Genomic DNA, 24,945 nt, shown 5'->3' with positions numbered 1-24,945 from the left:
ATGTGTGGTATCAAACCAAGGTCTTTGGTGTGGTGAGAGAATGCTTAATCCACTATCTTTCATTTTGTACCCATTCCATACAGTTGTGTGTAGTTGATGCACATTTCATTATCATCTTAATCTCAGTATGCTTTTAAACGAACAAAGAAAAAAATGTGAGTTTATTTAAAGCAAGCAGCTCAAAATTATTTCAGTACTGGTGATGTATTTTGCCAATTTTACTCAAGTTGACAGCTATCATTTAACAATATTGTTTATCATTTTGTAGCCTTCTTCAAGCTTAGATGTCCAAGTACAGGAAGAAAACATTGTTGACCTCACTAGGGAATATCTGACAGATTCTCAAAGGGAGATTGTGGAGAGATTGGTAGACAGTAATATAAGCGTCTTCAAAACAATAACATCATCTGTGGAACAGCGGGAGAAGAAAATGTCCCTATGGCGAAGCATTGCCAGAGAAGTGAACTGTGAACCCAGCAGAAGGGAGATAACTCCAGAGGAACTCAGGACACTGTGGAGTAAACATTTGTTCCTGAAGCATGTGTATTCCAAGAAAAGTGTGACTAATGAGTCTGATAGTAGAGGAAATGTCGGCGCCACTCAGGTCTTCAAGACTCTGATTGCCAAAAGAGGAGCACCACAGAAGGATAAGAAGAACCAGGTAGACATTATCGTTAATATTCTGGCTGAGGCATGCTCATACACTGAAGATCATACCAGACAGGGCGGTGGTGTAGACTAGTGTTTCCTCATACACTGAAGATCTTACCAGACAGGGCGGTGGTGTAGACTAGTGTTTCCTCATACACTGAAGGTCTTACCAGACAGGGCGGTGGTGTAGACTAGTGTTTCCTCATACACTGAAGATCTTACCAGACAGGGCGGTGGTGTAGACTAGTGTTTCCTCATACACTGAAGGTCTTACCAGACAGGGCGGTGGTGTAGACTAGTGTTTCCTCATACACTGAAGATCTTACCAGACAGGGCGGTGGTGTAGACTAGTGTTTCCTCATACACTGAAGATCTTACCAGACAGGGCGGTGGTGTAGACTAGTGTTTCCTCATACACTGAAGATCTTACCAGACAGGGCGGTGGTGTAGACTAGTGTTTCCTCATACACTGAAGATCATACCAGACAGGGCGGTGGTGTAGACTAGTGTTTCCTCATACACTGAAGATCTTACCAGACAGGGCGGTGGTGTAGACTAGTGTTTCCTCATACACTGAAGATCTTACCAGACAGGGCGGTGGTGTAGACTAGTGTTTCCTCATACACTGAAGATCTTACCAGACAGGGCGGTGGTGTAGACTAGTGTTTCCTCATACACTGAAGATCTTACCAGACAGGGCGGTGGTGTATACTAGTGTTTCCTCATAACACTGAAGATCTTACCAGACAGGGTGGTGGTGTAGACTAGTGTTTCCTCATACACTGAAGATCATACCAGACAGGGCGGTGGTGTAGACTAGTGTTTCCTCATACACTGAAGATCTTACCAGACAGGGCGGTGGTGTAGACTAGTGTTTCCTCATACACTGAAGATCTTACCAGACAAGGTGGTGGTGTAGACTAGTGTTTCCTCATACACTGAAGATCATACCAGACAGGGCGGTGGTGTAGACTAGTGTTTCCTCATACACGGAAGATCTTACCAGACAGGGCGGTGGTGTAGACTAGTGTTTCCTCATACACTGAAGATCTTTCCAGACAGGGTGGTGGTGTAGACTAGTGTTTCCTCATACACTGAAGATCTTACCAGACAGGGTGGTGGTGTAGACTAGTGTTTCCTCATACACTGAAGATCTTACCAGACAGGGTGGTGGTGTAGACTAGTGTTTCCTCATACACTGAAGATCTTTCCAGACAGGGTGGTGGTGTAGACTAGTGTTTCCTCATACACTGAAGATCTTACCAGACAGGGTGGTGGTGTAGACTAGTGTTTCCTCATACACTGAAGATCTTACCAGACAGGGCGGTGGTGTAGACTAGTGTTTCCTCATACACTGAAGATCTTACCAGACAGGGCGGTGGTGTAGACTAGTGTTTCCTCATACACTGAAGATCTTTCCAGACAGGGCGGTGGTGTAGACTAGTGTTTCCTCATACACTGAAGATCATACCAGACAGGGCGGTGGTGTAGACTAGTGTTTCCTCATACACTGAAGATCTTACCAGACAGGGCGGTGGTGTAGACTAGTGTTTCCTCATACACTGAAGATCTTACCAGACAGGGCGGTGGTGTAGACTAGTGTTTCCTCATACACTGAAGATCTTACCAGACAGGGCGGTGGTGTAGACTAGTGTTTCCTCATACACTGAAGATCTTACCAGACAGGGCGGTGGTGTATACTAGTGTTTCCTCATAACACTGAAGATCTTACCAGACAGGGTGGTGGTGTAGACTAGTGTTTCCTCATACACTGAAGATCATACCAGACAGGGCGGTGGTGTAGACTAGTGTTTCCTCATACACTGAAGATCTTACCAGACAGGGCGGTGGTGTAGACTAGTGTTTCCTCATACACTGAAGATCTTACCAGACAAGGTGGTGGTGTAGACTAGTGTTTCCTCATACACTGAAGATCATACCAGACAGGGCGGTGGTGTAGACTAGTGTTTCCTCATACATGGAAGATCTTACCAGACAGGGCGGTGGTGTAGACTAGTGTTTCCTCATACACTGAAGATCTTTCCAGACAGGGTGGTGGTGTAGACTAGTGTTTCCTCATACACTGAAGATCTTACCAGACAGGGTGGTGGTGTAGACTAGTGTTTCCTCATACACTGAAGATCTTACCAGACAGGGTGGTGGTGTAGACTAGTGTTTCCTCATACACTGAAGATCTTTCCAGACAGGGTGGTGGTGTAGACTAGTGTTTCCTCATACACTGAAGATCTTACCAGACAGGGTGGTGGTGTAGACTAGTGTTTCCTCATAACACTGAAAATCAGGGTTCGATTCCCTGTATGGGTAAAGGGTATAAAGCAGATTTCTGGTTACCCAGAATATTGCTGAAAGAGGCATAAGACCATTTCCAAAGTGTCTACAAGTGAAAAGTGGTGCAGGGGTGGCTTTGTGGTTTAAGTGTTTGCTCTTCATGCCACCAGTTTTATTGCCCTGTGTTTGACATACAGAATTCGAACACAAATCCTGAGATGTGTATATCAGATATTGCTGGCTCAGTGCTGTCTATTTGATGCCTTAATCCCGCATGGGACACCGTGCCATTAGAACTAGAGTCTGTACTTTATCAAGAATGTATAATCACAAATTTAGCATATATTGCATCTATTTAAAGGCAGACAAAGCAAATGTTGAATGTTCTGTCTGTGAAAGACATGAATGTTTGCCACCTTTGTGTCAGTTCCATCATGGCTGATCACAGGTCTGATGTTGTGATGTATTGCAGGGTTAACCAATTTAGTCTGACTGTTTACTCTCTATGTTGCATTTGGAGTCAGTGATCTTTGACCTTGTCTTCTGGTCGTCATAGCGATGGTGACCCAAATGAGCAGAACATTCAATCAAATGCCATTAAACCCAACTAACTCATCTGTCTTGTAGGGTCTGTGTGTTCAGAATTCAGCGGATGGCCCAGCAGGCAAGTCACGTGACCTGTCTGAGGAAGAGGAACGGGTGTATGATGAACAGATTGCAAAGTTTAGGAAGGTATTCACAGTCTGTGATCAACAGCGAATCATGAAGCTGAAGGAAGTGTGGTCCGAGATCACTCGTAAGGTCAATGAGGTCAACAAGGGACATGGGAGAACAGTTAGTGAACTTCAGAGAAGACTGACGATGTCGCTTATCAAGCAGAAGAAATCTCAGTCAGTTGGTAAGTAGTCTACCACTTGAAGTGAGGGGGACGGTGGGGTAGCATAGTAGTTCAAGCATCTGCTTGTCACACTGAAGACAATGTTTGATTCCACACATGGGTACAGTGTGTGAAGCCCATTTCTGAGGTCCCCCTGCATAATGTTGCTGGAATATTGCAAAAATGGCATAACACCAAACTTGCCCACTTAAACGACAGGTTATGTCCTCAGTACATTGCAGTGTTGTTTGTTATGTGTTACCTCTACAGTCAGCATCATTTCACCTGTAGGACAGGACCCGTGAAGGTCCCGGGGTAGAATAGGCCTTCAGCAACCCATGCTTGCCATAAAAGGCGACTCAGCTTGTCGTAAGAGGCGACTAATGGGATCGGGTGGTCAGGCTTGCTGACTTGGTTGACGTGTGTCATCGGTTCCCAATTGCGCAGATCGATGCTCATGCTGTTGATCACTGGATTGTCTGGTCCAGACTCGATTGTTTACAGACCGCCGCCATATAGCTGTAATATTGCTGAGTGCGGCGTAAAACTAAACTCACTCACTCACTCACCTGTAGGACAGTGGGACCCGTGAAGGTCCCAGGGTAGAATAGGCCCTCAGCAGGTTATGTCCTCAGTACATTGCAGTGTTGTTTGTTATGTGTTACCTCTACAGTCAGCATCATTTCACCTGTAGGACAGGACCCGTGAAGGTCCCGGGGTAGAATAGGCCTTCAGCAGCCCATGCTTGCCATAAAAGGTGACTTGTCGTAAGAGGCGACTAACGGGATGGGTTGGTCAGGCTTGCTGACTTGGTTGACACATGTCATCAGTACCCAGTTGTGCAGATTTGTGCTCATGTTGTGGGTCACTGGATTGTGTAGTCCAGACTCGATTATTAACAGACTGTCGCCATATAGCTGGAATATTGTTGATTGCAGTGTAAAACTAAACTCACTCACCATAGGACAGTTGTCTATAATAATTGAGTGTTGGGTATTAAACTTCCCATGATCAACATCATAAACTTAGGTCAACACAATTGTGAAACAATTACGTAAATCAACCAAGTCAGCAAGTCTGACCACCCAATCCGATTAGTCTGCTCTTACAACAAGCATGGTTTCTATCCTGCATCTTCACAGGGTTTGTGTTGTAAGACTTCACAAACATGTAACTGGCGTCCTGAAGTTTTATTTTGGCTGATGCAGAAGCTGCTACCCAAACCCTGTTTTAGAGGAAAATTCGGATTATCTCATGTAACATAATGTTTTATTTGTGATGACATTTTCTTGGTGAGGCACAGATTTGAATACTTCTTCTGGAAGAGTCCAATAAGGGTTATATAATTTCAGTTTTCACACTTTCCTGCAGCACAGACTTTTGTGTTTCAGGTAAAAAGGTGCTTGATGGAAATAACAGTACAGAGGTGAGATGCTAGTAAACTATCAAACACAGACGAATGAAATACAGTCATGCCCCATTTATCCGAACACTTGTGTTTTTATTGAAATTTTCCGGATAAGCGAATTTTTGGATATCTGAACCACGAGCCATATGTACAAAGAAACGTACAAAGAAACGAACATAGTATGCATCAGACATAATCTTTATTGATTACACATAAACAAATATCAGTGCATACGTAAAATGTCTCATGCCCATGTCTTCTTGTGGGTCCTCATTTGACTTTATAATAATCACATGACGAAAGCAGTTAGCAATTGTCTTATCACTCACAGCTGTTCATGCTTGCTTGATCATCCGGATTAATTAATCATAAGTTATTATAATTGACCCACAAATTCACACGCCTCACAATTAACTCAGTGTCATCTTGCTACCCAGAGGTAGTTAATCTTCTCACACTTCAAAGACTGCCGGCTTCTTCCATGTTGTGTCACGCGAGGCCCTTGGTAATCGCGTGTGTAAACATACAGGTGCTCAGCCATCCGGATATATGAGACAAAAATGCACATAATTTAGTGTTTTGTATGTGAAAATGACCGTACGGTCATGGAAACCGGATTTCAGGATAGGTAAGTAATTTTACAACGCTGTGAATTTGTTTTAAGGAATTTTTGTTCAGAGGGCGAGTTTTCCGGATATCTGAGGTTCGGATAAACGGGGCACGACTGTACACAGGAGCAATTCTGTGTTGTTGGTCTAGAAAAACTGTTGCCAATACTGAACTGTGTACAAAATAGTTTCCAGACTTTGCTAGTCAGTCAACCTAGCTATGCCTGAAAGTTAGTTGGCCACAAAATAATTCACTAGCCCCAAATGTGAATGTAGAAACTAAGCAGTAGATTACAAAATGGTAACTTACCATCTTCTCGTCTTGTTTTATTGCTTTCTTGCGCTGCTTTTTATCATTTTCTGATTATAAAGTATTACACTGTCTCAGCCACCATTGGGTAACTATTGGCATGTGTTCTCTTGATGAAAAGTACATATGAATAGCAGTGATAAATTGTTAAACAAGTGCTTGTTATAATTCTGCCTTCGACCATTTATAGAGAAGTATGGGGATGTTGGTGGTGGTAAAGATGTGGGAAACAAACAAAATAATCAGCTTCAGTTGTCAAAGTAAACCTCTTTATTTGAATTTCAAACAAATGTTTGTAGCAACTACTGAAGTTACCTTTAAAGAAAACGTTAACATTACAAGTCTGATTGGTTCAGCAGATGGTAGGTATTTCTGTGTTGTTGAGTGAAAAGTAAACTCAGACTGGGTGTTCAAAACGTACACTCAAGCTTCGTTTATTCTCTTTTGTGAACTCATCCACCAAGTCTACTTCCAAATATGTACTTCAGCATACTGACATTACCAGTATGTCCAGATTTAACCCCACATCTTCACCAGGTAACTCACTCATCTTTGTGTCCATTTCCCCAGACCTCCAAGACAGCTGATACCTCGGAGTCACCAGGAGATGTTCCGATAAAGATTGAGATTGACAACGCAGAGTCAGAACAAAGTGAGATCATCCATGTTGTAAGGAACACAGAAACAGAGATGGGACCCACTGTGTCAGTACATCAAAGTCATCGACCAGGTCACTATTCAGGGGCTGCACGTAAGCAGACAGTTTGATGTTAAAGAAATAGATCAGGAGGTTAGGATTGGTCATCAGCAATGTGTGCAAATCTGTACTGGAGACTGAGTTATCATACTAGATAATTACTGGAATGTATCATTGGACCTGAATGAGTAAATGAGTGCATGAGTAGTAAGTTTGGTTTTATGAAGCTTTTAGCAATATTCCAGCACTATCCCCAGGAATGAATTGCACACATTTTACCCATTTGGGTATTCAAACACAGGCCTTTGGCGTGATGAGCGAATGCTGTAATCATTAGGCTATCCCATCGCCCCTCATTGTAAATGCAACCCAACTGCCCAGAGTTAGTGAGTAAAGTTTTGTGGCCGTATTCCATTTGTTGCAATATTCCAGCAGTTCAGTATGATGTCTCACTGCGGTTACCAAAGACTGACCAGCTGTTCTGAACATGAATTTGTCAGACACAACCACAATGTATCTATCAAACATGACACATCTAAAGTCAGAGAAGGTAGTTCACTTTGTGGATTCAGGAAGTATGTTTTCATGGTTATGTAATGGTGGAGAAATGTTATGTGCAGGAACAAACTCTGACTGTTCTGAGAACAGACCTGTCACGGTGAAGGAGGAACCCCTTGATGGCACCGTTAGTCAGCCTGGCACCTCTCATCTCTACACAGATAACATGGTAAGTATGCTCTCCTACTCTCACAGAGGTTCCAGACTCTACGATATAGCCATTACTAATTTTAGCCTCAGACTATGTCAATACCATTGCATGAGAAATTCTATGAAATTTTAAGAACAAGAAGATAACAAGAAGAAATGTGATGCTATTGATGTAGGATGTCTGCTGTTGGAGGTATGTGAAATAAAAGCTTCACACTTGACTAGTGTCATATTTTCCTAATATTATGGTTGAACTACCAGTTTTGGTCCTTGAAAGTGCACTTTGTGGTTGGCTTCCCTGTTCTCAGTAACGCTGGGGCTGTGGGGTAGCCCAATGTTTGAAGTGTTGGGTCATCATGCTGAAGACCCAAGTTCATTCTCCAAGATGGGTACCCTTTCTGGTGTCCCCGCTCTGATATTGCTAGAATATTGCTAAAAGTGGCAAAACCACTCACTCACTCACTCACTCACTCACTCACTCACTCACTCACTCACTCACTCACTCACTCACTCACTCACTCACTCACTCACTCACTCACTCACTCACTCACTCACTCGAACAAATTTTTGTCATTGCTCAGTTGTCCTCTCCTTTATGTCTTCTCAGATAATTTGGCCATCAATGGCTGCCTCTTATCACTTACATCACTTAATGGCCTTACAATCTCCCTAATCCACTTAGCCTTGACTGACAGGCTAAGAAGGTCTGGGGCTTTCACAGAATAGTAGTTAGGCCCAAAGTCTCAGGGATGTGTCATTTATAATGAAAACTTCAAATTATACACCTCTCAATTTAGGTTTGTAAAGTTGTACTTCTTTTATGAATCTGTAGAGGTCATTTGTATTTCACTAACAAGAAGACATTTATAGAGGAGCAGTAAAAAAGCAGTAAAAAGAAAAAGGAGAATGTTAAAACAATCCCCAAATGAGTTAAATGTTCATTTCCAATATGCCATGACAGAACTCTTTTATAGGAGTAAATGTCTGTATGATGAATCAAATCAAACGTGCAATCATACTAGAAATACATAGTTACTCACAAACTGATGGACCCATGTAGACATGATAAGTGTGGGCAGGGTGAAACATGAGCATAACACTACTGGAATAAGCAACTAGCACCTTCTCCAGTTCTAATTCCCTCTCTTCATCCACTTCAGGGCTCTCAAGGCCTAGAGATGACTGTCAGGGATATGGCTTACATAGAAGAACAAGTGGAGACACACAAGACTCTGTTTCTGGACTCCAGCAAAGAAGATAAGGCGGGTGTTCTGAAGGCGATGACCAGTGCACTGAACACGAAAAACAACACCAGCTACACTTGTGAACATGTGACTGCTGTGGCCACGGACTTCATAAACAAACTCTCACATTTCCACAAACGAATACATTCAGCAGACGGAGAGGGATCTGCCAAGAGGATCAGGGTTGAAGACAGCATGGATGTTTCAGTAAGTCTGTTTTGTTATTTTTCACATGTCACATTTTTCACTATGTGGTCAACACGTGAAGATCCCAGATAGAAGTGATCTTCAAGAGCCCATGCTTGTCATAAGATGTGACTAATGGGATCAGGTGGTCAGGTGCTCACTGAGTTGGTTGACACACGTCATTGTATGAAAGTTTTTATAGATCGATGTTCATGATGTTGATCACTGGATTGTCTGGTCCAGACCAGATTATTTACAACTTGACATTAAACAACAGTATTATTGGTAGGATTGGTCCATTATAATCAAAACCTTCTTAATTTAACAATGGAGAATTTGAAACTGTGTGGGCATGTCACATTTTAGTTTCTCTGTTAGTAAATACTTAGTTAGTAAATACTGTTAGTAAATGAAGTTAAACCATTGTACTTTCCACCTGAAGCCCAAACAAGGAAATACACAAATAGGCACTACAAAATTCTTTTCATCTTATTTTCTTTTAAAAATTGATATTTGTTTATTATTATTATTTTTTTTCATGCTATTTCATGCTATTTTTTTGCTATCACATGTTTTATTCATACAAATCCTTAAACAATTAATCAAATTAGCCTTCATTTGTAATATGTAATAATCATGTCCCTTTCCATAACCAGAAACCGTTGAAGGGGCACCGTGTTCACAGCTCAAGAGGGGTGAAGAGGGACTGTGTTCAGGACAAGCACAAATGGTGAGTGTGGAGAAAGTGAGCAGCTCCATGGCTTTCTTGAATATTCTTGTCATCTTTGAAATTCATTGAGTTGGAGTTTGCCTTATGTGTGATCCAGAAATAGGAGTGTCATTGAAGAGAACAAGTGATGACTTGTTAAGGGCTTTTCTACCATACTAGTGAGCGTGAGTTGGGGTTTACACTGCTTTAAGCAACATTCCAGCAATATAATAGCAGGGTACAATGGAAGTGAAGTTCTGTACTCATTACTGTATTCAGGATCTTCGACATGATGAGCAAATGCTTTAACTACAAATCTACCTCATTGTTCCCTCAACAATAACAAGAGTGCTTAGTTCCAACAACTAGTTTCACATGTAATTCTGTCTTATTTATGTGCATATAACATACACCTATAAGTAAGACCTCAAATGATTTGTGTCATATTTGCAAAATATAATACATTATCTACTAAATTTAAAAAAGGGAGACGAAAAACTGCAGTAAAATATACAAAAAGGACCCTAGAAGTTCTCATGTCGTATGACACAGTCCTTGCAAAAAAATGTGTTACATCCCACCAACATTTCATTGCCAGGGGCAGCCATTCCTGAAAGTGTATTGTTAATTATTGATATCAGGACACTTTCTTGAAAAGTGTCCTGATATCAGATACAAGGACACTTTTGAAAATCTTCAATAAGCTATATCGTGACGTCATCAAGATGTTGAAACGATTGTTTTATTTTCACATTGCCAAATATATCTGTACAAACTGAATTGAAAACATCTTGAATCAGTCAACGACAATAACTTTCTAACAAACTGAAAAGTCAAGACGATTTATTCGTTTATTCAGTGCTATTTAGAATACGATTTCAAAGGATGTCCCGTCTGGTTTTTCACATTTGATGACAACAATTTTGGAATCTGTCTTCTATTTGGCGTGGTCGGCGTCGGCATTGTCGACAGGGAGACCAGCTTGTTTTCCTTCTGGCTTCTTAGGTGGAGGTGGTTGGAGTTTGTCAGATATTTCCTTGTTGATTTCCTCAGAGGCGCGCTTATAAACCCACACAGCATTGCTTCTGTGGCCTGTTCTCGCCATGATGAGCTGCTCGTCCACCTTGGCGTTGAAAAGGGTTGACCCTAAAGTGACCTGACGAAAGAAATTATCATTTGGCTTTACAAAACATACATGTTTTATTGGCACACCAAAAACACTTTCCGCTTGCGGAGTTAGCTGAATGGTATCATGTTTGTATACTACGAGAAAAAACGATTAATGACCATCCCAGTTTTCAATATCAAAAACTTTAATTCTTTTTCAGAAGAAGTCCTCCTTGGGGTACATATAAGCATTTTTATGTCCATTAAAAATCCCTACGACAGTTGTAACTGTTTTGATAATAAAATATTTACAAAACAAAAAACTCGTTTTTGTCTTGTGGGACCACCTTTACAGGGCCCCCCAGGCCCCCTAAAGCCAAGAGCAGGTAACTCTGGCCGTCTACCTCGCACCTCACTTTTCATGCTGTCGTTCGACTAGAAAGACGTGTGTGGTCCATTTAGATAGTTTTTGTGCTATCTACCTACCGAATTATGAGTGAGAAAGAGTCAGCTACTGTATGTATGGTTCCTTTTCTTTCGCACGGGCGTTAGTTGGAATTTCTTGGCTGAAATTTTCATTCATATATTGTTGTAACTTTGCCGGTCGGGTCCTATCTTCCTGTCATGTGGCAGGCAAGATGGCGGTCTTTATGGCTTCTTTTTAGTGCGGGAAGTGTTTCGCTTGCGTCTCACTTATTCCTACGTGTTTCTTATTAGTATGTTTTACATGCTAAGATGTCTTAACCCATTTGTTCTTGTTTCAGTCAAAATGGATAGGTTGGTTTTTAAGACTTTTAGTCTTTTTCATTGCATTACGCACTTGTGTGTGCACACGTCACTTGTTATTGCATTTATCCGCTTATACTTTGTTGTTTAGCTGGGTTAATGTATTTTGGCAATTTATTATCGCCCGTGCGTTTATATTTTGCATATTGTGTGTTCAATTGCGTATGTTTCTGTACATCAGTTACCATTAGTTGGTTCTGATTGTTACAGTTTCGGGGTGCATCCAAGTCTTGGGTCTAGGCTCAGGCACGGGTGCTGTCCCTGTGGGAATGTCAGATCCAAGCTACGGCTCTGGTGTCGTTTTCCCCGCTGGCTCTAGGGGTTTTGCACCGAGCACCGGCTCGGGTGCAATTCCGCTTGCCGGCGACGGTCCATCGGGTCTCGTACCGTTGGTCACCGGCAACCTAACTGGTGGTTCTCGAGCACCGGCTTTGCCGCCTGCCTCGGTTCCGCTCAGTGCATCGGGTGTTCCTGCTTTGGCAGTCGACACCACGGGGTCTCGGCACCCTGGGTTTTCAGTGAACCAGAGGTAGGCCGACTCCGACAACTCGGCTCTTCTGGGTCTGTTGTCCTTGTTGACGGGTCCCTTGTGCGTCGGGGTTACCGGCAACCAAACTGGCGGTTCGAGCACCGGCTTTGCCGCCTGCATCGGTTCCGCTCAGTGCATCGGGGTCCCTACTTCGGCGGTCGATCTCACGAGGTCTCGACGCCTTCTTTTTTCGGCGAACCGACGGAGGCCGATTCGAAGCTTTTCGCTCTGTTCGTCCCCGGGGCAGGTACGCGAATGGATTGCGGTAGCACTAACCCGATTCCACGGAGTTTCGTCTTCCTGGGAAGTGTTTACTCCGTGCAGGGTAGCCGAGATCAAGGGGCTGTGCCGCAGGTGGTCGTCCCTGCGGACGCCCCCGATCCCGCGGAGTTTCGTCTTCTTGGGGAAGCGTTTGTTCCGTGTAGGGTGGCTGAGGCTCAATTGCCTATTTTACCTTAACTCCTCAGTGAGGTAATTAATCTGCTCCTGTAGGGTAGCCGTTCGCGGTTCGATCTCCCGGAGCTTGACCAGCTACTTGATGGGGGACGATGCGCTATTTGGCCCTCCCGTTGTCGACGAGTGTGTGTACGCCTCGATCGCGCTTGTGGGGTCGTCTGGCCACTGCCAGGCGTCGGCTTGTCAGGGTCGCCGCTTGCCGCTTTTTACCTCATCGAACCAGGTGTTGCGCTCGGTTTCCGCTCCTTTGAGGAGCAATATCGGAACGCCCTGCAGCAACTTAAGGTTGCGGTGCACTCAGCCTACCTCTCTGTCTTGTAGAGGCAGGTGGTGTCACAGGAGGACGGGGACGAGGATTTTTCCTCGTCCACGTTAGAGCGGCAAGTTACGGAGGTGCATTCACATTTGACGCGCGACTCAATGCGTTCACGAGTCAGATGATGTATGCTGTGATTGGCCTTCGTAGGTTATGGCTGTCGCCAGGTATTCACCGGCTACACAGCAGGCACTGCTGTCTCTGCCCTTCCGACTGGGCTTGACCCTGTTCCCGGGGGCTTTGACGGGAGTTAGTGAGGCTGCGGAGGCCGCTAGTCATTTCAAGGACTCTTAAGTCCTTTCTTGAACAACCCTCCACCTCTCGCTCGGCCTTCGGTCCTCAGCTCAAGCTATCCTGCGACTCACTCTAAGGATGCGCCGAAGTGGACTGCTCCAACAGGCACGGAAGAGCAAGGGCAGGGGTAAAGGGAGTACCTCCGGAGCTCTCAGTTGTCCCGTTGCAAGCGGCAATCTCTGCCGTCGGCCGGGACACTTTGCCTTCTACCCGAAATTCCTGTGGGTGGTCGCCTCCCGTTATTACTCAGGGATGGCCACACACCACAGTGGAAGCGAGAGCTTACTCCTTTTGCCGGGATTCGCTGCACTCCGGTGCCGAAGTCGCCGGAAAAGGTGGCAATCCTCCGTGCCGAAATTCGTGCCTTGTCTTTACTGGACAAGGCAACTATAGAGATGGTTCCATCAGGACAGGAGACTATGGGGTTTTACTCCACATATTTCCTGGTAACCAAAGAGAACGGAGGGTTCAGACCCATTCTAAATCTCAAGGGTTTGAACAACTTGATAGAGGTCTTTCAAGATGGAGACACTGAGGTTAGTGATCTCGTCTGTAGAGGCAGGAAATTGGCTTACGTCAATCGACCTCAAAGACGCATACCTCCATGTACCGATGCATCCCGAGTTCAGGAAATACCTTCGGTTTTCCTTCGACGGGGTTTGTTATCAGTTTCGTGTGCTCCCCTTCGGCATCTCCACGGCGCCAAGGGTGTTCACCAAACTCATGCTAGTACCAGTTCAGGTCGCCAGGGCGCAGGGCAACTTTTGTTTCCCGTACCTGGACGACTGGATCCTCAGAACGCTCTCCCAACACCTAAGTCGAGAATCCACACAGTAGGTGATGGATACTCTCACCAGGCTAGGTTGGGTTATCTATCTTAAAAATCAACTGGTGCCGAGGCAGGATCTGGTTTTCTTAGGGGCGAGGTTCGAGACAACCCGAGGGGTGGTTTCTCTGTCCCAAGAGCGCATTTTCAAGGTACAGGGCATAGTGTTAAGGTTCCTTCAGTCCCTTATTGCCTCAGCACGGACGTGGCTTCAGTTGCTAGGCAACATGGCGGCGACGGTGGACATAGTCTGGTGTGCACGTCGGAGAATGCGTTCCATTCAGCAGGCGTTAGCACAACAGTGGTCCCACTCGGAGAGCTACGAGAAGAATCTGGCTATTCCCCAGTGGTTGATACGTCATTTGCGGTGGTGAACAGATACTGGGAATCTATTCAAAGGTTTACCTCTGATGACCCCGGTACCGTCGCTCACAGTTCAGTCGGATGCCTCCCTCACAGGGTTGGGGGGGATGCGTCCTGGGCGACCTCGCGATGTCGGGACTATTGTCCGACCAAGAGGCGACCTTGCACATCAATGTGTTAGAGTTGAGAGCTGTGACGTTGGTGTTCGAACGCTTCGTGGATCGGGTTCGAAGCCGAGTGGTTTGTCTAGAGATGGACAACCAGACGGCGATGTCCTACATTCTGAAGCAGGGCGGCACTGTGTCTCCGTTGCTCCTTCAGGAGGCGTGGCAGTTTCTACTATGGTGTGATCAGTTCAGCATACGGGTTATGCCTGTGTATCTCCCAGGGGTCGACAACATGCGTGCAGATGCGCTCTCACGACGTGTTCTGGCTCCCCACGAGTGGTTGCTCGATCAGGAGATATTCGGGATTATCTCCCAGTTGTCTGGGTCGTTCTAGATGGATCTGTTTGCCTCTGGAGTGACGAACTAGATTCCGGGGTTTTTGTTCGCGGATTCCTGATCCGAGAGTGATTGCCGCCGACGCCTTCCAGCGGGACTGGACGGACAGGGTGTTGTCGGCGTTTACACCAATTCCCCTGATTTCCAAAGTTCTGTCTCAGCTTGCCACCCAACCAACCAGCGCGGCTACTAGTGCTTCTCGCACCTCTGTGGCCGTCTCAACGCTGGTTTCCGGTAATACTCAGGTCGCTAGTGTAGCCGCCGGTACTATTCCCGTGGCGACCAAACCTACTATCCCAGGACGGCCAGCCTCACCCCAATCCCCAGGATTCAGTGCGTGGCCTAGCCACTGTCCGGAATCGTCTCCAAAAGAGCGGAATTCCTGCATCAGTTGCAGACACAATTCTGGCTTCGTGGACGGATTCCACGAATGTACAGTGTGAGGATAGATGAGCCTGTTATGTGCGCTGGTGTGGAAATAGAGGGATTCTCGATCCCTTTTCTTCGACTGTAGTTGAAGTATTGGAGTTCTTACCATCTCGTTTAGAATCTGGCTTAGCCGCTTCTACGATTCGAAGCTACTCCATGGCTATTTCAGCCTTCCACATACCCGTTGAGGGTGCCTTGTTGAGACAATACCCCCGGGTACAGCGTTTTATTGCAGGCGTGGACAGACTGCGTCCGGTCGTGAAATTTGTCTCGAGTATTGGAATGGTTACCCACTTCTCTCGTTTATGACTTGGCCAACCCGTCGTTACAACTGTTAAGTTGGAAAACGACTTTTTAGTGGCGGTTACGTCTGGTAGATGTGTTAGCGACTTACACGTCATGTTTTCAGACCCGGATCTTACTATGTTCCATAAGGATCGGGTTAGCATTCGCTTACCGGATTCATACCGCCCAAAAAAATTTGATCATTCGCTTCAAATGACCGCGCCTATCGATCTAACTGGGTGCATGCTGTCTGCGTCGTCTGATAATACGTACCGTAAGGTTCGTGTATTAGACGTTATGAAACCTCTTAAAGTTATTTTAAGAGAATAGCCTTGCTCCGTACGGAGAAACAGCTATTTTGCTGTTGTGGTGGAGGAATGGCTGGCTATCCGACTGATACACAGACGGCATCCCGATGGATTGTATCGGCAGGCTGCAAGGTCTATATACATAAAGGCTTATCTCCCCAAAAAGGGGTTGTCAGCTCACTCAGTGAGAGCAGTGGCCACGTCAGAACCGTCATTACCAACTGAACAGACACTCACGAGAGTGTGCTCGGTTCGGTCAGTCAGTTCCCTGCAGTAGACAGAATAGTTCTGCTCAAGCTGATTAAGCTTTGTTAGATAACTATATCTGTTTGCACTCGGTGTTGGGTAACTATCCATTCCCATTTTATCGGCGGTGATATTTGGTGATGGTTTCTTAGTCCCGCCCTCTTTGGCTGGGTGCCTTACTTTCCTTTCCATTTCCCTGCTTAGCTTGCTAGTGTGGTATGGACAAGGTTCAGTTTGGCGAGTGTCCCGTACGTCCAGGTCTCCAAACTTTGATTTGGGTGGGCGGGGTTTGTCATTTGGGATTTCCCAAATTCTAGCCAATGGGCATGTAAGCTTTGACAAGTGGGTCCTCAGCTTTGTCACGCCCCCGCCTTGATTGACATCAGCGGTCAGGTGACCAGGTCGGTGCCTTTTCTATTTCCGTGTGATTGTAGATTTGCACTTCGATCGAATGGACTGTTGCTGTCAGACAGAATACCACTCCCAATTGCTTCTCTTCGGGAGTCTGTTTAATGCTTATATGTACCCCAAGGAGGACTTCTTCTGAAAAAGAATTATACAAACCTGTAGAGGTTATGAATTCTTTGAAGAATGTCCTCCGTGGGGTACGGCCACCCGCCTCCCCTCATTCTGTCTGATACGTTCAGCATGAAAAGTGAGGTGCGAGGTAGACGGCCAGAGTTACCTGCTCTTGGCTGTAGGGGGCCTGGGGGGCCCTGTAAAGGTGGTCCCACAAGACAAAAAACGAGTTTTTTGTTTTGTAAATATTTTATTATCAAAATAGTTACAACTGTCATAGGGATTTTTAATGGACATAAAAATGCTTATATGTACCCCAAGGAGGACATTCTTCAAAGAATTCATAACCTCTACAGGTTTGTATAAATTCATATTATGATCTACTTAACACTTCAGAACTGGATTTGGGGATGTTTCATAACTTTTTTTCTCGAGTATAAGAGTTTAATGAACTAAAAAGTCATGAAATCTAATGAATTATACCTTTCTGGAATGGCCATTAAATCTTCCATGTAGACCTGCCTCCTCGCACATGGTCTTGAACATTTTCTGCAATGTGTGTATCCCAACTTTCTATTGTGAATAACACAGTTTTCCGTCCGTAGCTGCCAGAGGTCATCCGTAGAAGGGACCTTCGGCCGGTATTGCTGCTAAGTAGGTCTTGAGCAGTCCCACAAAACATCATGGGTTGTCAGGTTGGGCATATTGCTTGATATGCCTGAAACAAGCACTTGATATATTTACTCCTGGCGACTAAATTCGCATGAACATACTTAAATTCAAACTTCGGATGTGATTTATACATTTACTGTCGAAACGAAAATGTTGTTTTCACCTATTAAATATTTTCTAATGAGTTTTTCATGCCAACTACCTTTTGTCGTCTTAACGCCTTTTGGTCTAAATGTGCCCAGTTCTAGGGTTTATACGTGGGAACACTTTTGAAGGTTCGAAATAATAACTAAGAAACATATTTGAGACAGAACGTGTGTTCATGTGTTCATGTTCACATGAACATATTGTGTTCCTGTCTCAGTATACATGTAAGGTAAATACTCACTTGAACTGAATCTTTCCGCATTGCTTCAGCCCACCCTCATTATTTTCATGACACGCCCAATGAACCGCACGTATTTTCCAACGGAATACAAGCCAAACTCAAATTGACTCGCTTCCAGATTGGCATGTTTATCGGCCGCCCTTAATCCAAAAACTTTGCAGTTGTAGAAGTAAACTGCATGTAGCAAACCACTAGAAGTCTCAGAAGAAAATGTGCCCTTGGCCTACAACATCTCTTCCTCTAAAGGCGTGACAGGCTCTGCTTTGTGTGAAGACAACCCAATACCCTTTTGGCTGATTTGTTTCATGACACCATCAAGAGTGGCTCGAAAGTTACAGAATTCGTGGTTATTCACATACATGAAGTTTAGATCTGGTCTCTTGCACACCTCACGCAAGTTAGCGCCATATATCCAAATAAGGTTGTGGAAATTCACAATGTTTTGAGAATTATTATAATATATATATATATATATATATATTTTCACTCGGTATTAATGAAAGTCACTTATTACCAACGTCTCGGATGGGCCCCACGGACAAAACCATCTTGATACCTGCCGATACAACTCGGAAACTATGGTAATAACTATTACGTACATGTACTTGTTTTTTCTAGAATTATATTATAATAGATTATGCTTTAATAGGTGCTGTCAAACCTTTCTTACCAGAGCATAAGTACCACCATGCATTATATCTTGATGAATATCTGCAAACCTATCAATCTAGATATAATGAATATTATATTTTTAAATCTGTTCTGGTTTTCATGAAAAGTTCCTTGGCATTTCCTCACTTTATTAATCAGTGGATCAACTGCTTATGATTTTGAAATTTTTATACGTATTTCTTTTTTTTGTTCTAAAGGACCATTCATAATTTATCACTAAGGTGGGGATGATGAGGATTTTTATATTTTTTCTGTACAAATCTGGTAGCCCCCCATTCAATACTTGGAACAAATCAAATAGCCCCCACCCCCCCCACCCCCCTCCACACCCCCCCCCCCCCCCCACACACACACACACCCACACCCACCCCCCACACACATTAATATTCTATGTACAAAACACATGACACCCCACCCCACCCCACCCTTGCCTATTTAAAATAATAAATTTCAGTTGTCACATTGAGTTGTTGAAATATATCGAGGTGTAATATGATGTGTATCAAGTAGTTCATTTTGTTATTTTAGTTTGAATAAATTGTTGCCACTGATAATGTTTTCTTAATTGATTGGATTGAATAATGACATTGATAGGAGCTGCAAAATTAAAGACTGATTCTTCAGCAAATCGAATTGCTATTACATTTGCAGAAGACGTAGAGCCCCTTCAATCTTAATTCCGATGAGCTTACCTGTTCAACATTAATTCAGTATAAAGTCTGAAATCTCAGGCATCTATACATAAATTTGGACTAGTTGCAATATTATTGTTTTTAGGTAGATATATTTACTGGGAACATATAAGAGGTAAGTTTTGACACGTCACGTGACAAAATTTACCTCTTGATGTAATATGTTCGTAGTAAATCCAGTAAATCATGTTCCACTTGATACTTATTCGTAAACCGCTTGTGGTTGTACAAAAATTTTTTCTATGTATCAGATCAGTTTTTGCAGTTATTCTGAAGTCTAACGTATTCTGCCATATGTATTTGGGTAAACATAGTGTGAATTTTGTACGTACAATATGCAATAAGACGTCTTAAATGCAGATAATATGTTAACATAATGTACGCAGTTACAGAGGGTATAACACAATTGGACAAATGTTTTTATTTGAAATAACTGAAAAAAGAACTCAGGTACTGATGTCTTGCTGACTTTTAGATCTAAGTAGGCGACATTCACAGCAATTCCGAACTTACTTCCAGGAAAATGGCGGCCATCTAGGAATGCTTAGACTTGGACAACATGATGTGATTTCTAGATATTTTAGAAAAGGTATAAAAAGATTTTAAAATGTCAGTAGGAAAACAGAAAATACTACATTTTTCTTATTCAGTTACGGTATCCCGAATACTGTAGTTCTACTAGTACCGTGGTATACCATTTCACCCCTAATATTTAGCTGGCAGTGTATTTTTCAGTATTTGATTCTGTGTCATTAAATCTTTACAACATGTCACAGCTAGCTATTTGTTGTCAGGTTTTCAAGTGTTGCACTCAACATATCATATGCATGTGGATATGACAGTGTATGAGCATTCTAAACCTAACTACGAGTATATCCATGTCAGATTGTAATCAATCTATTACATGCAAGTTCTTAGGATTTCAAGTTTCACTAGTTGTTAATATTTCATGTGCAAAAATCTGTAGTTGACGCCTCGTCTGTCCATCCATCCGTCTGTCCATCTGCAACACCTAAAGTAGTGCCTTTTGCTATTTACAAGTTTTTGTGGTTTATTATTTTCTCGGTTTCCATGGAAACGTTTTGGACTTTGTCTGAAAATGGAGGGATGGGTTTTGTTTCCTGTGCACAACTCAAAAACTTCCTAATATCTGTCAGCAGAACTTGGTAGATATGTGTAGCAGATCCCAAAGTGGTGCCTTTTGCTATTTACAGGTTTTTGTGATTGATCATTTGCTGGGTTTCCATGAAACAATTCGGACTGTGTCTCAAAATGGAGGGATGGGCTTCATTTCTGGACCCCAACTCAAAAACTTCTTAATGTCTTTCTGCAAAACTTGGCAGATATTTGAGGCAGACCCCAAAGTGGTGCCTTTTGCTATTTACAGAGTTTTTCATTTTTCCCAGTTTTCATAGAAATAATTCGGACTTTGTCTCAAACTCGAGGGATGGACTTCGTTTCCGGAGCAAACCATTTCATATCTTTCAACAGATGTTGGAGATAAATGAGACAGATCTTGAAGTGGTGCCTTTTGCTGTTTACAGATATTTGGCGTTTATATTTTTCATGATTTGCATGGAAATGATTCAAACTTAGTCTAAAAACATATGAAGTAACTGTCAGATCATTTGTTCTTTCAAATATATATTGGATGAGGGGATATGTCATCTTCTGATGACTCTTGTTTTAATTGTTTGGACTAGGATATACATTTTATGTTAGATCACTTGTTACTTTTGAAACCCTATTTCATGCATTATTACCAAGGGTTTATTTCTGAAAGTCCCCGAGATCCCCAAGTTCAGTCATTTTCTCCACACCTGTAATTAGCTGATAATTGGTTTTGGCTCTTTGTAGGTGATGGAACTTCCTCATACTAGGAAAAGCGCTGAGAAAAGCGACAATGACGTGGACACGTTCTTCAAGCCATGCAGTACGTCATCAGGCCCTGAGATTTGCCGTCTCTCACCAACATTGAGGTGGACATGCACATGAAGCCCTGCAGTACGTCATCAGGCCCTGAGATTTGCCATCTCTCACCAACATTGAGGTGGACATGTACATCAAGTCCTGCAGTACATCATCAGGCCCTGAGATTTGCCACCTCTCACTGACATCAAGGTGGATACATGCATCAAGCCCAGCAGTACGTCATCAGGCCCTGAGATTTACTATCTCTCACCAACATTGAGGTGGACATGTACATCAAGCCCTGCAGTACATCATCAGGCCCTGAGATTTACCATCTCTCACCAACACTGAGGTGGACATGTACAACAAGCCCTGCAGTACATCATCAGGCCCTGAGATTTACCATCTCTCACCAACATTGAGGTGGACATGTACATCAAGCCCTGCAGTACATCATCAGGCCCTGAGATTTACCACCTCTCACTGACATCAAGGTGGATACATGCATCAAGCCCTGCAGTACATCATCAGGCCCTGAGATTTACCATCTCTCACCAACATTGAGGTGGACATGTACATCAAGCCCTGCAGTACGTTATCAGGCCCTGAGATTTGCCACCTCTCACTGACATCAAGGTGGATACATGCATCAAGCCCTGCAGTACATCATCAGGCCCTGAGATTTACCATCTCTCACCAACATTGAGGTGGACATGTACATCAAGCCCTGCAGTACGTTATCAGGCCCTGAGATTTGCCATCTCTCACCAACGTTGAGGTGGACACATACATCAAGCCCTGCAGAACATCATCAAACCAGAGTCTTGCTGACAAGTTCAGCCATTCCATGTAGCATGATTGACATAATGTCAGGAGTCCTGTTGTGCTTCTACTATTAAAAGAATACACAGTGAAGTGCCTGCTTTGTCGCTTTTTGTTTTATGCTTTGTCAGATGCCTCCAATACATAATGAATGAATGAGTTTGGTTTTCTGACACACTCGGCAATATTGCAGCTGTATGGCAGAAGTCTGTAAACAATAAATTCTGGACCAGACTTCGTGAGCATTGTTGTACACAACTAGGATACAAAGACACGATTCAGCGAAGTCAGCAAGCCTGACCACCTGATCCTGTTAGTAGCGTCTTACGCCAATCGTGGGTCACTGAAGATCCAGTACATAAAATTTCAGCAATTGCCATTTTGAATGGCTTTATGAGCTGATGCTATTATGTGATGATCTGCCATGTTTCAAACCTGCTGGAATGACATTCAGTGAAATCAGAAGTATGAAAAATGTTGTGGCTTGGGTTTGTTGTTGGATAATATTCATGTGTATTCATATTCTCACTGCTGTCAGTGATTGTGATCACCCTGTAAGATAATGCTGTATGATGATGTGCCTTGAGTGAATGTGTGAGTTAAGTTTTATCGTCCAAAAGTGTGTTCAACAGCAGATATATGCTTGTGTGAGATCAGACGTTATCTCCTAGGAAATATCGGTTTGACTGCAGATTTTGCACAATGCCCTGACAATGCTATGATGTTATGACGTCACAAAGCCATGACATCGCTGCACTGGAAATCGCAATACCAGTGCTGTGTTCAGAGATGTACATTTTTCTGAAAAATAATGAACTAATGATTTTGGATGATAAACAGAATCTCAACCTGATGTCTACTGATATCACTTACATCAACACTGGTTGATAACGGTGAAAATTTCCTTGGTAAGCCTAGGAGTGAGTGAGTGAGTGAGTGAGTTTGGTTTTACGCCGCTTTTAGCAATATTCCAGCTATATCACGGCGGGGGACACCAGAAAATGGGCCTCACACATTGTACCCATGTGGGGAATCGAACCCGGGTCTTCGGCGTGACGAGCGAACGCTTTAACCACTAGGCTACCCCACCGCCCGGTAAGCCTAGGATATTTGTTACTTTATCAACTCATGTTGGTATATTTGACTTTTGGATGAGATTCTCTATATATGCTGTTTTTAGCAATATCAGTGCTGGGGATACCAAAATGGATTTCACACATTGTCCCCGCAAAGGTAGATCTTATGTTCTAACCACTAGGCTGCCCCACTACCCCTGTTGTGACTTCAATTTTAAGATAGTACAATATATAATCATGGCTATAGAGGGACGAGAAGATGTTGTATTCAGTGATGATGGTCACCTTGAAATATGCTGGTGTAAATGGGGACTTTTCTGTGATGAGTGAGTGAGTGAGGTTTGTTTTATGGTGAACTCAGCAATATTCCAGGATGGCGGTGGTCTGTAAATAATCTTGTCTGCACCAGACAATTCAGTGATCATCACCATGAGTATCGGTCTGTGCAATTGGGAAGTGATGACATGTATCAACCAAGTCAGCGAGCCTGACCACCCATAGTCGGCTCTTAGGACAAGCAGAGTCACCTTTTATGACAAGCATGGGTTGCAGTAGGCCTATTCTACCCCTTCACGGATATTTCAGTGAAAAGGGATATGGTGGGGTAGCTTAGTCGTCAAAGTGCTATCTCATCACTTAAAAGGCCTAGGTTTGATTCCTCACATGGGTACAATGTGAATTCCCTGCTGGAATATTGCCAAGATCAGTGTAAAAACACACTCACTCACTCACTTGCAGAGATGCTACAGTGATGATGGACGTGAGATGACACAATACATATGGTGCTCAAACATGCTGTTTATCCATGAAATACTAACAGATTTGTGTGTTGACATGAGTCTGTAGATGGGAGGAACCAGATATTTTGGTCAGTTTCGAGAATTATGAATGACATTCAATAAAGAGGTGTACACAGTTCGAAAGACAATGTCTATGACATGTGCTAGATTCGTGGATTTTGTCCATTTTGGAGGACTACGTGTTTAGAGGACGTGTACTGACCTGTAATAACAACCCATGTATGTGTTGACTTTGACAGCGAACCAGTGACAGCGGAAGTAATGTGTCAAGTTAGGATTTCAGCAAGAAAAGATCTCAATATGGGGTGATGAGGAAAATCCAAAATGTCATGTTAGTTTCAAACTTTATTGTGAGTTTCTCAAAAATAAATTCCTACACTGACAAGCTCTACTATCTGACCCTGCAGGCAATCACGTGTCCCCCCGCCAACAGTTTTCCGCACGTGGCTTCCTTGAAGCAAGGTGCGTTTTTAACAGCCGAAAACTCATCTGGCGTTTTGGCGTGCAAAACCTGAAGATGGGGTGAGACGTGACAAGTGTGCTTCGTATTAAACATAACTGTGTATCAAGACAAGACAACGATATTTAATGTACTTAAGGATGACCCCCGGCCAATATACAAGTAATACATGTATATTATCAGCACATGGTAGGGTACAGTTTAGATAAGATATTGCTTCTAAGGGGTGAGTGAGTTTAGTTTTACGCCGCACCCATCAATATTCCAGCTATATGGTGGCGGTCTGTATATAATCGAGTATGTACGTCAAATGTACGTCTGATATTTCTAGATGTCAATTCAAACAGATATAGTTCTGGCTGAATTAAGCTCTTATATGGTATGTACAAGTGATATCTTGAACTATTCTCCAGACAGTAATGCCATTTTTGATGATACATGCCAACAGATTGTTCTCGAAATTGCTTAAGAAATAGATTGATGTTGTCACCTGCTTGATTCAGCCACACAAATAAAAACATGAGAAAATAATAGGTTTCTAATAGTAGACGCCCATGTTGTCTACTACTTGACAAGTATTAGATGAACCACGACCTGAAAAATGATCCACATTTGTATATATGAGAACGCCCTCCAGAACATTCCATTTGAAACAAGAGGGAAACAGGTTGTTCTCTAAGTATTGTTAAGTTAAATTTCCTCGTGTGAATCGTGACGCTGAAAGACCCACCGAGCATAATCGGTTGGATTAGTGCATCAAACAATTTAAAATATATTTTCGGGGCTACAATTCCGAAG

General features: G+C 43.3%; 1 protein-coding gene across 1 annotated transcript in view; it reads left to right on the top strand.

The window, feature by feature from the left end:
* The window catches only part of LOC137281821 (enolase-phosphatase E1-like), a 47,808-nt gene extending 26,609 nt beyond the window's left edge, over positions 1-21,199 (top strand). Inside the window, exons 6-13 of the mRNA XM_067813446.1 lie at positions 269-661; positions 3,568-3,838; positions 5,209-5,243; positions 6,714-6,894; positions 7,461-7,567; positions 8,709-8,999; positions 9,635-9,708; positions 20,936-21,199. Coding sequence (XP_067669547.1) covers positions 269-661; positions 3,568-3,838; positions 5,209-5,243; positions 6,714-6,894; positions 7,461-7,567; positions 8,709-8,999; positions 9,635-9,708; positions 20,936-20,939 — 1,356 coding nt within the window. The 3' untranslated portion in view covers positions 20,940-21,199. The remainder of the gene's footprint in view (positions 1-268; positions 662-3,567; positions 3,839-5,208; positions 5,244-6,713; positions 6,895-7,460; positions 7,568-8,708; positions 9,000-9,634; positions 9,709-20,935) is intronic.
* The last annotated feature ends 3,746 nt before the right edge of the window (positions 21,200-24,945 follow it).

Source organism: Haliotis asinina, chromosome 4 (genome assembly GCF_037392515.1).
Source record: "Haliotis asinina isolate JCU_RB_2024 chromosome 4, JCU_Hal_asi_v2, whole genome shotgun sequence".
Lineage (NCBI taxonomy): Eukaryota > Metazoa > Mollusca > Gastropoda > Lepetellida > Haliotidae > Haliotis > Haliotis asinina.
Note: the sequence above shows the minus strand (reverse complement) of the source record. Positions and strands in the feature narration are given on the sequence as shown.